This window comes from Palaemon carinicauda, chromosome 4 (assembly GCF_036898095.1).
Source record: "Palaemon carinicauda isolate YSFRI2023 chromosome 4, ASM3689809v2, whole genome shotgun sequence".
NCBI classification, from domain to species: Eukaryota; Metazoa; Arthropoda; class Malacostraca; order Decapoda; family Palaemonidae; genus Palaemon; species Palaemon carinicauda.
In genome coordinates, this window is record NC_090728.1 from 49,290,402 (window position 1) to 49,307,267 (window position 16,866).

Below are 16,866 nucleotides of genomic sequence, written 5' to 3' on the forward strand. Positions count from 1 at the left end.
AGCACCTTGTCTAGTGACCAGGAGATCGGTTTCGGAGGGGGTGCTGGGCGTAGGCGAGCACATGCTTTCGGCAGTTTGTTAAAGATGTCGTTGGACAGATCAATTTGGAAAGCATATAGAATTGGTCTAGTCAAAGCCGATTTGCAAGTTGAGATCGTATTGGCTGCTAATCCTTGTCCATGAAGGTGAATGAAGAAGGACATACAGAAATCAATGGTGATTTCTTTAGGATTTTTTGCTTTAACAAAGGAGACCCATTTCCTCCAGGATGATTCGTATTGCCGTCTCGTGGATTCGGTCTTGTATTCCTCTAGGAAGTCTAGACTTTTCTTCGAGATCCCAAACCTCTTCTTTGCGGCAAGGGAGAGAAAATCATGAGATGAAGGTCCTTGATTTTCGATGATGAAGCGAAGACAGTCGACTTCTGTACTTGTTGAGAGAGAACTGGGCCCGGGAGAGGGATCAGCTTGGGCTGCAGCTCCAGGACCAGGGGGTACCAGTTGCTCCGGGGCCACTTGGGAGCCACTAGGGCCGCTGTCCCTTTGAAGGTTCTCAGTTTGGAGAGGACTTTCAACAGAAGGTTGGTGGGAGGGAACAGGTATATCTTCGACCATCTGTTCCAGTCCAGTGACATGGCGTCCACCGCTTCTGCCTTGGGGTCCTCGTACGGGGCTACGTACAGAGGAAGTTGATTGTTGTCGCTCGTTGCAAAGAGATCTATCTGAAGTTCTGGGACTTGATTGGAGATGAAGGAGAATGATCTTGCGTCTAGAGACCATTCCGACTCTATCGGGTTTGTCCGAGATAGAGCATCCGCTGTCACGTTGCGGAATCCTTGTAGGTGAACTGCAGACAGGTGCCACTTCTTCTTCTCCGCCAGACGGAAGATTGGGAGAAGCACCTGATTTATCTGGGGCGATCTTGAGCCCTGGCGATTGAGACAACGAACTACCACCGAGTTGTCTAGGGTTAGACGGATGTGGATCGAGGGTGGCGGGGATAACTTCTTCAGAGTAAGAAGGACCGCCATGGCCTCCAAGATGTTTATGTGGAACGTCTTGAATAGTGGAGACCAGGTCCCTTGAGCTTGTTTCAGGTGGGAGTGACCTCCCCAGCCCTCCAGTGAGGCATCCGTGTGGATGTTGAGTGATGGAGGAGGGTGTTGGAGAGGAATGGACCTTTTCAGGGCCATTGCTTCCGACCACGGCTTTAGGAGGCGTCGAAGTCTGTTTGGAAGCCGTCTCTTGAGGTCTCTTCGAGCGATGGATGCCGATCGTCTCCAGACTCCCGCGGCATCCTTTAGCTGTGCACGAAGCACTGGGTTTGTCACTGAGGCGAATTGTAGAGAGCCTAGAACTCGTTCCTGCTGTCGTCTTGAAATGCGTTTGGATTTCAGTAGTCGCTTGACAGACCCTGCTATTTCCTTCCTTTTCTTCTGGGGGATGGAAAGGCGGTGTGACTGAAGATTCCAGTGGATTCCCAACCACTGAAACTTCTGAGCCGGAGAGAGGCGAGATTTCTTCTCGTTGATCTTGAATCCCAGGTGTTCTAGGTACTGGGTAACTTCGTCGCAAGACTTTGTACACTCTTCGGGCGAGGGAGCCCAGACTAGCCAGTCGTCGAGGTAGGCCATCACCTGGACGTTTCTTAGGCGGAGCTGTTGTACTATGGCATCCGCCAGCTTTGTGAAGATCCGAGGGGCCACATTGAGGCCGAATGGCATGGCCCTGAAGGCGTAGCTTTTCCTTTGGAGTCGAAATCCTAGGTAGGAGGAAGCGTGATGGTTCATTGGAATGTGCCAATAGGCATCCGCCAGGTCTATAGAGACCGTGTAGGAACCCTGAGGCAGAAGGGTCCTTATTTGTTGAAGCGTCAGCATCTTGAATTTGTTGTTCTCTATGAACTTGTTGAGGGGGGATAAGTCCAGAATGACTCTGAGCTTGTCTGAGTCCTTCTTGGGAACGCAAAACAGTCTCCCTTGGAACCTGGTGGACTTTACCTTCCTTATCACCTTCTTGTTCAAGAGGTCTAGAACATATTCTTCCAGAATGGGGGTTGATGGTTGAAAGAATCGCTGGAAGATTGGGGGTGGTTGCACCCAACTCCAGCCTAGACCGTTCTTGATGATGCTGTGTGCCCAAGGATCGAAGGTCCAACGATCCTGGAATTGGCGGAGTCTTCCTCCCACCGGAAGCACTTCATTGCTTCTGGTGTCCCGAGGACTTGTTGCCTCGGCCGCTAGCTCCCTTTCCTCCTCTACCTCTGGAGGGACGACGAGAGGCGTCTCTGCTTGCACCCCTGGACGAGCCTCTACCTCTGGCATGAAAGGTAGTGGATGACTGCTCAAAGGCAGGGGTGAAGACCGGTGACTGTGACAACACCGGTTGGGGGACCAACTGAAAGGTCTGTTGTGGTTGGGCAACCACTTGGGAGGTAGCGGGTCCCGGAAACTGACGTCGTTGTTGACGTTGCTGGGGTTTCGGCTTCTGAGGTTTCCTCTTAGGCTGAGGTCCATCGTCCTGAGAGGTTTTCCTTTTTCTGGACATGCCCCACTTGTGGAGAAGGTTCCTATTCTCCGTGGCGGCTCTGTCAGTTATTTCCTTGACAAGGTCAGAAGGAAACAGGTGCTTTCCCCAGATGTTGGAGGAAATCAGCCTCCGGGGTTCGTGTTTCACGGTGGCACCGACAAACACGAATTCACGACAGGCTCTACGAGCCTTTATGAAATGGTACAAGTCCTTCATTACCGTGAGTAAGTGGGATTTGGCCAGTACCATGTAGTGATCGGGTACCGCTGTGTCACAGGCCATTACTTCAAGTTGGACTTGATGAGAAAGCGAAGCTGCAAGCCTCTCCTTCGTGTCTTGTTCCCGGCGAAGGAGGTGGTCGTTGAGCTTAGGGAGGTCTTCATTAAACTGACGTCCGGCGACGTCAGGATCGAGCCTACCCACGACGAAAGTATGTTGGACATCTTTCCATTGCCTAGTGTCAGGGGGTGTCACGATGGAGAAGGGTCTGCACTCCTCCAGTGCAGGGCAGGGTTTCCCTTCTTCCGCCGCTTTAAGGCATGCAGCTAAGGCCTTTTCCAGAAATGGAAGAATCGCAGTGTCAGGTGCGACATAGGTAGGATGCTTCTTGCTCAAGGCAGGAAGCTTAGAGCAGGTAAAACCCCTGCTCTTAAATGCGTTGGCTAGCATAGCTTGGGCCTTTGCGAGATCGAACACTATCTCCTCTTTAGGTTCGGTCTCCTCCTTCGAGGCAGGTTCAGCACGAAGTCGGACGTAACAGTCCGGGTAGGCCTCGAAGCTTGGGAAGAACTCCACATCTTCCAACGGGACCGTGCCGATCTTGTCGCTAACAAAGATCCTGCCGGTTGCAATAACCATATGCTCTGCATACCTCCACGGGTTGGCATGAGAGCAAGCTGGGAGATCCTTGACCGAGATCTTCTTCGTGTCTCTGGATCCAATCATCGACCTGATGGACTCCTGGTTCTCCTTCAGTCTGTCGTCCATGACAGCTCTAATCAGTCGGATCAGTTCTTGGGTGGAAGAGGAAGGATCCGGGGTCGAGGAGGTAGACGGAAGGGACAATTCCGTCGGTGTAGGAGTAGGCGGAGGGATGGACGAGGGAGTAGCTCCAATCTCCGACTCGGTGTATTCCACCTTGTCTTCGTCCTCTTCGGCTCCTTGAGCCATAAGCGTCTTCTCCGTATCTTCCGAGACGTCGGAGATCCGTTCATCATCCTCAGAATCCAAACGGCACTCGTGCATGGACTGAGCCATGACCACATCAGGTTCCACTGAAATTTGGACAGTGGGGATTGCTTCCTTTGGAACCACTGAATCAGGGGAGGCCTTAGGGAACAACAGGGACCTCAGTTCTTCGGTGGCCAGGTACGGTCCAGTAGCATTCCTCTGAAAACCACGCACCCACTTGCGCAGTTTCTCACGAGCAATGTCTCTAACCTCCGCTGAGGGAGGGTTATGGAAGGCCTCAACTAGATAGGCCTGGCAGACCGTACATTCCAGTGGATTCCAGAACTTCCAATCCCCTTTCTTGTCTGAGCAAGGGGCGTGAGTCCTGCACGCCGTATGTCCGTAAAACTGGGAGCGTTTCACAGCACAGTAGGCGAAATCGCACTTCATCTGCTCCTCCTGTGGAAGAAAGAGAAAATGAGTATGGGGGAGCCATAGGAGTGGCTCTTAAATTAAGTTAACATTAATCATTAATTTTAACTTAAGGAAGGTGTGATGCATAGAGAATGAAACAGTAAAGGAGACACGCTCCATGCATCTCGCCCGGCTGGTTACCATAGGCTGGTCCTGGGATAATCCAAATGACCTAGATCATTGGATATAGTTTCCTAGGATTCCCATTATAATGGAACTCCATGGAAAGCCAAGGACAAGGTTGGGATCGAATTCATTCGGTTCCCAGATAAGAGCCAGAAGGCCTCATTAAGGGTAATTGCTTCTGGCAACCAGCCGCGCTAAGATGCACATAGCATGCTGGAAATAGAAGAATGCAAAGAGACAGCATGATCACTAATAGAGCAGTACTAGGTACTGATCTTAGAAGCAAAGCAGCTTATCTATTTGCAAGGTAGGGCTATCTAGTCTTATGATAGCTAAAGAGAGGGGGTGCAAGTATTCTTGACGCCTCCGGGGCATCCGGCAGCCGCCGGCACGCCGGAGCTCGCTCCAGCATAGATTCTGGCATTAGAACAGACAATTTTCAAAGTCAGTTAGATACCAGGATGGCGGCCGCCGGCACAACGGCGGCACGCCGGCAGGGAGCGGCGGCTCCGGCAGCCGGAGGATGCCGGATTGGTGACGGGTAAGGATGGTACAGGTAGTATCGGGTTGCCGGCAGTATATGCCGGCACTCCGGAGATCGACCGGCAAGCGGACGAATAGATAGGAGTAGGAGAGCCGCCGGTAGTAGCCGGCGGCAGCCGGCAGTCCCTCGGTACACGGGGGGCTGGGGGCAAGGGTAGGGAAGTCACCAAGAGGGAGGCAGGTATTGCCGGCAGTAGAGGCGGCAAGAGACCGGCACCCGGATAGAGAGAGAGACAGGGGGAGGGGGGAAGGGATGTAGGAAGTACCGTCAGGGTTCCAGACATCCCTCCCCCTCCCTGAGGGGGTGTACCCATGGTAGAGACAGGCTCTAGCATCCAAGCAGGGGTCACTAGGGACCGGGAGCAGGTAGCCCAAGGGAGGGCTAGGGAACACCCAAGAGGGGGGGGGGGAGACTCCCCTATGCAGAGCTACACTAGTAACTAACCTTATAGGACACTATGAAGGTATATGTACCAGAGCGGACAGCACGGGGAAGCTCGGGTAGCCCTACTCTTCCACCCTAAGGAGGAATTGTAGGACAGGGGACAGATGAGTATAAACTAACCTAAGCATAGGCTAGGCTATACAAGAGATAGGTGGGGAGGGAGAAGAAAGGGGTCTTCCCAGGAAGGGTTTCTGTACCAGAGCGGCCACAAAGGGAAGGGAGGACACTCCCTAACCTAAGATTAGGCTGATCAGCTAAAAACGGTGCAAGAGTACAGTTTCAGCATGGAACAGAGAAACCTTCCTAACCCGGCCTAGATCAGGGCTAAAAGTCCTGAACTAGGCAAGGAAGAAGACATATCGCTATCGCAGGAAAGTCGTAGACTATCCTAGCCATAGAGGTAGGCTAGCCTAACCTCACTCTCAGACGCAATCCTAAAGGGGGTTCATTCCTTTAGGGAGGACTGAGAGGCGATATAATACTCTATTAGACAATAAATCCCTTTACTCAGAAAAGGGATCAAGGCTAAATAGAGGGAGTGCCAAGGCAGGGGATGAAGGAAGCATATAGGGGTCCTAAGGTTAGGTTAGGCTAGAAAGAATCACTGACTAGCCTATCCCCTATATGGTCCCTGAAGGCGAAAACATTTGCATCACTAGTCAAAAGTATTGTAAAATAATAATGCCACTATCTTCATAACTTAGTCTAGGATCACTGATAAATCATGCATGAACACTTGTATATAGGCTCCTGGCCTGGGGGCTATAGTAGCCGACTGGTATGAGGTCAATCGATGACCGATAAAAAGCGTCTAACACGATATAAAAGTTCCTAGCTATGAAGACTAAATAAACTAATGTATTCGATTAGTATATAATGCCGGAAGCGTTGTTGTGGCTAACTAAATAAGACATGCAAAACAACAACGACGCCATAAAATGGCGGGTCCGGTAGAGGCACAGCTCCGCCACAAAACATCAATTATTTCGCGAAATAATATTTACTTTACGGCCAGAGCTTAATTAAACAATACTGGAACCTTGTACTCAACTTTCCAGAAGAAGGCGAGGCTGAAGGTAACGACATAGCGAAGATGCAAAACGATAAAGTTCACACAAGGGAAAATCCGTCTCAGTAGGGCAGCTACTAACAAAAGGATGAAGACGCTCGTGACGTCATTAGAGCAATGGCGTCCGTTTGTTTACGTCTCGAGTATCAGTAGTAGCCACGAGTGAGATTAGCTGTGGAACGGCTCCCAGCTATTCTCAGCCCTTACACACCGAAGCGTTAACCCTGTTCGGGGTGGAGATAGCTATGTGGCACGACCAGACATGCGTGTCCCCTGTTGTATTACGATGTCTTAAAGGGAAACCTTTGAGATACTCGCTCCAGAAGTTAGAATTCTGTGATAACCTGTGGTTAAATTCTCTGGGAATATCTTAGTAGTCTTATACCCAAGGAAGCTACCAAACAGGAACCTTCCATCAGGACGCCATGGCTTGAGCCCAAAAATACCAATTACACCTCTATTGAACTAAGATGTTAACAAAACTCTTAGAAATTAATCTGTGTTCTATCGTAACTGTGCTAAAGCTGAAATTGATCTATCCTCACTATCACCACGCTATTCTTACAGTTTTTTATTTATTATTTTTTACTACTAGTGCAGTTTATACAATTGATAAGAAACACAAAATCTACCCATGTTAGTCTACATTGGCATGGATGAGTCTAATCAATTATTGTAAATTCACGAATGCAGGTTTTGATTACCTAATTTTAATTCTTAGCTTGGTGAAAATCATTAATTTTAAAATAATAATAATAAGGACTACTGTTAAGCATTTTAATAATAATGATAATCTTAATATCATTAAAATTATCATTAGTGGCCTAAAGGATAAACATGTTATTTGCCTGTTTGGTTTTCCTCTTGGTTCTTAATAGAATCTGGTCCAAATAACGAGATTTTGTTTTATGCATGACACTATAGTAAAGGTTGGAAACCTTGGTGACGTATGTATCATTAATCATTAATCTTACAAACCTGGAATAGATATATCGTAAAGAACTTTTAATAGCTTATCTTTATTCGTCTCTTTTTTATATATACATCACCTCTGCGAAATATGATGGCATCATAATAAATGTTTTTCTTAAGCAATAACAAATATGGACTTTGGGTTGTTTAATTTTTTGTCTAAATGCTAAAGATCGCTTATTGACATCGTCATAAACAGTATTAGATAAGTACACGTAAATTCCCTTATTTTATCGCATAGATATATACAGGGTGGCTCAAAATTAGGGTTAGGCCTACAGTTAACACTTAGACATTTTATATTTAGTAAGCATCTATGCATTTATATTTGTATTTACAATAAAATTTATATTTTAAAGACATGAGTAAGTTGTATAGAGTAAGGATTCAGTATTAATAGCTTATAATTTATATCTAAAGCGTTATTATGAATGTATAAAAAGATAATGAAGTAACTGTAAACACTACTTTTGGCTCACCCTGTTGTATTTAGTTTATTTGTTTATTTCCTTAGTTATAAGCGATATTCGCTATCATGCATATAATATTCTTTGGAAAGGCTTACGACACCCCCAAGCAATATCACAATATCGAATTATTGCCAATGTCTATAGGCCTAAGTTTGTGACCACCTGAATAGGCCTAGGAATGGAGGTAATCCTTTTGGGTTTTTTTACACGAGTGAAAACTGAACCATGAAGATGATGTAGGTGGCTATGAAGTTCATCATCTGAAATAAGCGAATTAGATATAAGTTCAAATATAAAATCAAGTAAAATTATGCTAATCATATATTAGTGGGATAATTAGATTTTTAAATTGTGCATGGATGTCTAAAAAATAGCCTCAAGGAGGAAGATATTATCCCTTCAGGACGCTAATAATTTCCTAAAAAATGTATTGTGAGTAAATTTTACTTACATTCATTAAAGATTTATAGGCTAGATATAACATCACCACCAACATTATGCTTATGGAGGTGTAGACTCAAATGGTATTTTTCCTTTATTCATTTTATAAACACTGCAGATTTCTTGGCTCAGAAATTATGTTATTTTGCACAAGTTAGCAAGATGAGGAGCTTTAAGCACTTGTTGGAGAATTGGTAATGTTACTCCACTATGTAAATGTGTTTGTAGTAGCTCAAGTCCAATTGATTACTGCCCAATTTCCATAACCCCCATTTTATCTAAAGTTTTTGAACGTCTTTTGGCATAACGTCTTAATAGGTTTGCTGAAGGTAATCATCCGTTCCCTAGTTACAATTTGGTTTCCGTGAAGGTCTTGAAGCATGTGATGCCCTTCTTACAATCTCCAATGCTATAGAGAAATCCCTTGATTGTGGTCAGGAAATTCGTATGATTGGCCATGATTTTATTGCTGTCTTTGACCGCGTTAATCATGAGGCCCTTGTCTTGAAACTCAAACAATTGGGAGTTGGTGGGTCGCTTCTTTGTATCAACATTAAATTTTTAAGTAATAGATCGCAAAGAGTTGTTGTTGATGGGCACCATAGTGAATACTGTGTAGGAATGTGATATCTGGTGTTCCTCAGGGTAGTGTTCTTGGCCCTTTACTTCTCATACTATATACACATGACATGTGGTTTGACCTAGAAAACAACCTTGTTGCATATGCAGATGATGTAACACTTTTTACATCAATTCCATCTCCTGAATGTAGATCTAGGGTTGATGAATCCCTTAATAGAGATTTAGCTAAAATTGGTGCATGGTGCGAGTTATTGGGCATGAAGTTGAATCCTGACAAAACTCAAAGTATGATTGTAAGAAGGTCGAGAACAGTGGCTCCTCAACATCAGGATCTCAGCGTTGATAATGTTTAACTCTGTATAACTTTTAAAATTTTAGGTGTGATTCTCGACAGCAAATTCACTTTTGAGAAACACATCAGACCTGTGTCTTTAATTGCACAAAAAAAAAATTGGCTTATAGAGAAAGTCTTTAGATTTTCGGTGATCAATCTATTCTGAAGAAGTGTTTTAATTCTTTCATTCTACCTTGTTTCAAATATTATCCTCTTGTCTGGTCTTCAGCTGCTGATTCTCTTCTTGATTTGTTGGACAGGAACTTACGGTCTATTAGATTTCTTATTCTTGATCTAGATATTAATCTTTGGCACCGTCGTTCAATTAGTTTATTATGCATGTTGCCTAAGATTTTTCATAATTCTCACCATCCTTTACATTTAGATTTTCCCGGACAGTTCCATCCTGTTCGTAATACTAGGCATGCAGTTAATTCTAATAGTCAGGCCTTCTCCATCATGAGGCTCAATACTATACAGTATTCTAGAAGTCAGATTCTAGCTATGACCAAGTTGTGGAATGATCTTCCTAATCGGGTAGTTGAATCGGTAGAACTTCAAAAGTTCAAACTTATATCAAGTGTTTCAATGTTGAACAGGCCGACATAAGCATTTTTATAGTTTATATATGAAATATATGTTTTCATGTTACTGTTTTTAAAATATCTTATTTAATTGCTCATTATTTCTCACATCGTTTATTTATTTCCTTTCCTCACTGGGCTGTTTTTCCCTGTTGGAGCCCTTGGGCTTGTAGCATCTTGCTTTTTCAATTAGGGTTGTAGCTTAGCTAATAATAATAATAATAATAATAATAATAATAATAATAATAATAATGATGATGATGATAATGATGATGATGATAATGATAATGATAATAATAACACTTATCATACATAAATTCTCGCTGTCTTCTTAATCATACTTTATCACCCATACAAATAGTTTAATGAATGGAGACTTAAAAATTACTTTTCGCATCCCACTTTTTAATTTTATTGTTTCAGGAGATAAAATTTGAGAACAAACTACTTTACTGTTATTATTATTATTATTATTATTATTATTGGTTTCTTAAAAAAAAAACAGGATGCTACAAGCCAAGGGGCTCCAACAGGGAAAGTAGCCCAGTGAGGAAAGGAAATAAGGGAATAGCAAATAGACTATATGTATATAATAAATAAAAATATAAAATATTTTAAGATCAGTAACAACGTTAAAATAGATCAGTTACATGTAAACTATAAGACAAGACCTATGTCAAACTGTTCAACAGAAAACGATTTACAAAATGTTTGAACATCTTACGTTCCACAAACTGTCACAGCTGGAATAAAACTTCTAGAAAACTGTGTAATATTGAGCCTTATGATGAAGGCGTGACTTAGAATTAACTGCATTATGCTACTACATACAAGATGGTACAGTCTGGGAAGATCTGAGTGATCTGAATAATGAAAAATCTTATGTAAAGTGTATAAAAATACTAACTGAGCGATGATGCCAGATATTAATATCCAGATCAGGAATGAGGCATTTAATGGACCGCAAGTTTCAATCCAACATATTAAAATGAGAGTCAGCTGTTGAAGACCAGAAAGGAGAACAATACTTGAAACAAGTTAGAATGAATGAATTAGAATTTTTCCTAAGGAAAGGCTGATCACCAAAAAAACTTGGGACTCTCTCTCAATTGTGCAATTGAAGAAGAAACAGACCAAACGTGTTTCTCAAAAGTGAATTTCCAATCAATAATTACACAGAATTTTAAATGAGCTATATACAGTTAAAGAAACATTGTCAATGCAAAGATCTGGATGTTGGGGAGCCACTGTCCTCGATCTACTTACAATCATACTTTGAGTTTTGTTAGCGTTCATCTTCATGCCCCATAATTTTTACAATGCGCTAATTCCAGTTAAATCCCAATAGATCTACATTCTTTCTGATGATAGAATTGGTGCAAAGAGAGTAGCATCATCTACATCTGCAACCAGCTTGTTTTCTAGGCCGAATCACATATGCATATACAAAATGAAAAGTAATGGCCCGAGAACACTACCCTGAGGAACACCAGATATTCCACTCCAAGTGACTCAGGTGCCCATCAACAGCTACTCTGTAATCTATTACTTAAATTCTTAAAAATTCAATATTGATGTTAAGAAAAGGCCCACCTACTCCCATCTGTTTAAGTTTGCCAAAAGACTAAAACTCTCTTAAAATGCACAATAGACCATTTATGCATAATTAACGAAAACAAATCTAAGCATAAAGAATGATCAAGAGAGTTTTCGGTTGCCTACATTTTTGTGACCAAAACATGAATTTGGTTGTTTCTCTCTAGTTTTTTGGGTGCTTGGAATCCATTCCAACTACAAGAGCTAACATTTTGTTTGTTCACAAATTCACCATGAAATTAGACTACCAAATATTCCCATTTTAAATAATCCTTTTTTTTATGATTAAATACTTACTAGTTAACAAGAAGCAAGTTCTGCACAGATATGAATTACCATCAGACCGAATAATCGCCATCTTTCAGTAGGAAAATAAGAAATAGATAAATTTGCAACTAGAAAAATGGAATTACCGTAAGAATCAGTGATTTCGAGATGACAAAAAATCCTGCGCCTGTCACTATAGGTGCTTGGTGAGGTAGCCTTTGGATGAACGTCAGCAATTGGACTCGAATCCGATCAGTCACTCTACACAGGGGAACTCCAGTTACTTCCTGTCCTACCCCGCACCACTAGAAGAGGAAGAAACAGTCTCTGAATAATAGCGGAATTTTTAGCTTAACATTTAAAAACTATCAATAAAAAATAAAAAAAATACATAGAAGTTAAATAAGAGATAGTATGCTTAAGAAGTTCCAAATCAAAACCAGTAATTGATTACAATACTGTAGATTGTAAGCTAGCATAAGCAATAAAGACACCAGTAACCAGGTAAATCTCATTCTGTTTATCGTAACAATTTGCTCAGTTCTTGGAATAAAAAATTTTTTCTTCCAAAAGTGTACTTCATCTATCCAGCAATCAGCTGTAAACAAATATATTTGATATGAGAAAACACAATAATATTGTATTGTACCTGATCAGAAATGGAGCTTGTGACGTAGCAAGCAGAGGAAATAAGCAAGAAGTGAAACAGATGGAAGCCGATTTCTACCAGCGCCATGGGTTTGAAGAAACCTTCAATAAGCGATATATTAGTCAAGAATGTCTGCAACCCGAAAGCCGTGTTAATGAAGTAAGAGGCGACTAAGACGAAAAGAGCGGGTGACATAGTCTCGAAAAACCGAGTGACTTGTAAGCTGAAGTTTCTGTGTTGGTCCATGACACCCTCGATCACATGTAGGTCTAACTGGCTCCAGAATCCCTCTCTCTGTGGTGTTATTACTTCTACCATTAGAGCTCGTAGCTGGGCCATGCGCTCGTATAGGCTTAGACATATTAGGATGTATATTTCCAGCGCCCATGTTATATAGATTTTGATATAAGTGCTGATGAAAGGGACTATGAAGTCGCCGAATGAAAAGCTGGTCTTCTCAACAGCGAAGAGTTGCACCGACAGCATTATGGAGCGGGCTGTTGTTATGCTGACGTAGAAGACCCACACGAACAGAGTCAGAAATTGTTTTAGGAGCGATGGGGCCTCTGTTGTCCTTCCCATTTTGTATATGTCATCGAAGGCATTTTTCAAATCGGGCGCGTGATACAGATTAAAAGCCGCCAACAGATAATAGAAGACGACGTCCATGTAATGTGGAGTAACGGCTGCTACGTTTGTTGCTGTGTCCAATTTTACGGGTGCTGTGTTTGGTGATGCTGCGATAATGAATAGAAAAAAAGGCATTAAATCTAACGCTCTGCTTCATTGAATTTGTTGTATAATATTGCATGACATAGTAAAGTGTGATAAATAATTAAAGTTCTTTCTCAAATATTTGGTGCTAAAGATCTAGCGACTATCAAACTAACAGGAATTTTAAGAGGTCTCAGTAGAATATAGTAGTTTTTCTTTATTTTTCAGTAACTAATCAAATTGTTAATTACACCTAAACATAGAAGTTTGAGTATTCAAAATATACTATTTTCGTTTATTGATATTGTGCAAATTCACCCTAGATAATGAAATACATCCATGTTCCAAATGGAAACGAAATCAGTTAACTGATATCCCATATTCTTATTCAAGTTCAGCTTTTAGACATTTCCATATGAAATTCAACTATAATAATTTACCAATTGACTATACTTACCAATTCTATATGAAATATTAAATGCTAACCATAGACCAACTGACTATACTTACCAATTTCATATAAAATATTAAATGCTGACCATAGACCAACTAACTATACTTACCAAATCAATATGAAATATTAAATGCTAACCTTAGACCAACTGACTATACTTACCAAACGAGTATATCTGAACAGCCGTCACAAGGCAGATGAGTAATACGCTATAGAAAACATGGAAGGTTTTATAGGTGAAGACCGTCTTCTCGTTCTTGACTCGAAAGGAGCCAGGCGAGTGGCCCAACACCCATCCAACGACTTCCAGCGTCCGAAGGAGTAGCTGTTTCGACAGGATCTTTCTTGACCACGCTTGGGCCACACCCCCACTAGGGCACGGCGTAGTGGTGGTCCTCGGAGCAGAATTAGTCCTTTCATTTGTCACTGGGGCAACTGCTGACATGGTTGGAACCTGGCGAATAATGGATGGTTTAGACGGGAGAGACGGTTTGGCTATAAAGGTAAGTGATAAGGCTGCGAACACAGGATGTAACATTGTGAATGGAATGGCACCAAAACCACTTTTGGTTTAGGAATAGTCTCATTTGATATTATAATTCAATATGATATGATCAAATGCATTGAAGTTTATAAAACACACAGATATATATATATATATATATATATATATATATATATATATATATATATATATATATATATATATATATATATATATATATATATATGAGTATGTGTGTATGTGTGTTACTAACACTCGTGATTTTAATCAATATAAATATCAACCACAATGGTATGTGATATCGAATTCTACCTTTGGAAATGTATATCCACTGGAAATTCAATCATGCTAAAAACTCTGGCCTAGGGCATAGGTTCGAATCCTTGCCCAGCCAGAAACATTTATCATAATTGAATTTTCAGTGGTTATACATTTCCAAAGGTAGAATTCAATATCAAATGCCATTGCGGTTTATACACACACACACACACACACACACACACATATATATATATATATATATATATATATATATATATATATATATATATATATATATATATATATATATATATATATAAGTGTGTGTGTGTGTGCAACAATAAAGTAAAATAAAGGTTATTTTCCTTTGTAAGGGGTATGTGCTATATATACATACATACATATATCAAAGGCAATTCCCCCAATTTTGGGGGGTAGCCGACAACAACAAGAAACAAAACAAAAAGGGGACCTCTACTCTCTACGTTCCTCCAGCCTAACCAGGGACTCAGCCGAGTTCAGCTGGTACTGCTAGGGTGCCACAGCCCAACCTCCCACATTTCCACCACAGATGAAGCTTCATACTGCTGAGTCCCCTACTGCTGCTACCTCCGCGGTCATCTAAGGCACCGGAGGAAGCAGCAGGGCCTACCGGAACTGCGTCACAATCGCTCGCCATTCATTCCTATTTCTAGCACGCTCTCTTGCCTCTCTCACATCTATCCTCCTATCACCCAGAGCTTTCTTCACACCATCCATCCACCCAAACCTTGGCCTTCCTCTTGTACTTCTCCCATCAACTCTTGCATTCATCACCTTCTTTAGCAGACAGCCATTTTCCATTCTCTCAACATGGCCAAACCACCTCAACACATTCATATCCACTCTAGCCGCTAACTCATTTCTTACACCCGTTCTCACCCTCACCACTTCGTTCCTAACCCTATCTACTCGAGATACACCAGCCATACTCCTCAGACACTTCATCTCAAACACATTCAATTTCTGTCTCTCCATCACTTTCATTCCCCATAACTCCGATCCATACATCACAGTTGGTACAATCACTTTCTCATACAGAACTCTCTTTACATTCATGCCCAATCCTCTATTTTTTACTACTCCCTTAACTGCCCCCAACACTTTGCAACCTTCATTCACTCTCTGACGTACATCTGCTTCCACTCCACCATTTGCTGCAACAACAGACCCCAAGTACTTAAACTGATCCACCTCCTCAAGTAACTCTCCATTCAACATGACATTCAACCTTGCACCACCTTCCCTTCTCGTACATCTCATAACCTTACTCTTACCCACATTAACTCTCAACTTCCTTCTCTCACACACCCTTCCAAATTCTATCACTAGTCGGTCAAGCTTCTCTTCTGTGTCTGCTACCAGTACAGTATCATCCGCAAACAACAACTGATTTACCTCCCATTCATGATCATTCTCGCCTACCAGTTTTAATCCTCGTCCAAGCACTCTAGCATTCACCTCTCTCACCACTCCATCAACATACAAGTTAAACAACCACGGCGACATCACACATCCCTGTCTCAGCCCCACTCTCACCGGAAACCAATCGCTCACCTCATTTCCTATTCTAACACATGCTTTACTACCTGTGTAGAAACTTTTCACTGCTTGCAACAACCTTCCACCAACTCCATATAACCTCATCACATTCCACATTGCTTCCCTATCAACTCTATCATATGCTTTCTCCAGATCCATAAACGCAACATACACCTCCTTACCTTTTGCTAAATATTTCTCGCATATCTGCCTAACTGTAAAAATCTGATTCATACAACCCCTACCTCTTCTAAAACCACCCTGTACTTCCAAGATTGCATTCTCTGTTTTATCCTTAATCCTATTAATCAGTATTCTACCATACACTTTTCCAACTACACTCAACAAACTAATACCTCTTGAATTACAACACTCATGCACATCTCCCTTACCCTTATATAGTGGTACAATACATGCACAGACCCAATCTACTGGTACCATTGACAACACAAAACACACATTAAACAATCTCACCAACCATTCAAGTACAGTCTATATATACTACTATATATATCTTGCCAGTATTACATTCGGAAGTAAGTCAGCCAACATGGAAGTAACCAAAAACGTGATGATTTTGTTCAAAGTAGTTTCCAAAATTAGACTATTAATTTACACCACCGCAATATTTTTACATATATTTTTACAATACTCCCGAACTATGGCATAAATCCCTTTACAATAAGGTACAGTTTGTCTTATAATGAACAAACTACTACTACTACTACTACTACTACTAATACTACTATTACTCCTAATAATAATAATAATAATAATAATAATAATAATAATAGAACATTTTATATTCGCCTTAATCAGTGTCATCCTTCCTATCTCCTGAGACGCCTGGCATTGTTGATTATTTTCTCTTAACTATTCTTGACATATTCCACGGTCACGATTTAATTCAAACTGCAAATTGCTTTAAACTGTGTTGGTTAGTACCTTATATATAGTAATTTATTTTCAATTATATTTTATTTACATAGGCCTTTGTCTAAAAGATGACATGTCAAATTGAAAAATTATATTTTCTTCAGAAATTAGAAATGATGTCACATATCTATGGTCGTCATAATCTTTTGACAGGACGTGTATTGC

General features: G+C 41.6%; 1 protein-coding gene across 2 annotated transcripts in view; it reads right to left on the reverse strand.

Moving 5' to 3' along the window:
• Positions 1–7,349: 7,349 nt before the first annotated feature.
• LOC137639062 (uncharacterized) overlaps positions 7,350–16,866 on the reverse strand; it is a 100,979-nt gene continuing 91,462 nt past the window's right edge. For both annotated transcript variants that reach the window (XM_068371381.1, XM_068371382.1), the window contains exons 2-5: positions 13,581–13,872; positions 12,251–12,987; positions 11,748–11,906; positions 7,350–8,057 (exon numbers count right to left, since the gene is read on the reverse strand). In XM_068371381.1, the coding sequence (XP_068227482.1) occupies positions 8,001–8,057; positions 11,748–11,906; positions 12,251–12,987; positions 13,581–13,872 (1,245 nt within the window). In that variant the 3' untranslated portion in view covers positions 7,350–8,000. The remainder of the gene's footprint in view (positions 8,058–11,747; positions 11,907–12,250; positions 12,988–13,580; positions 13,873–16,866) is intronic.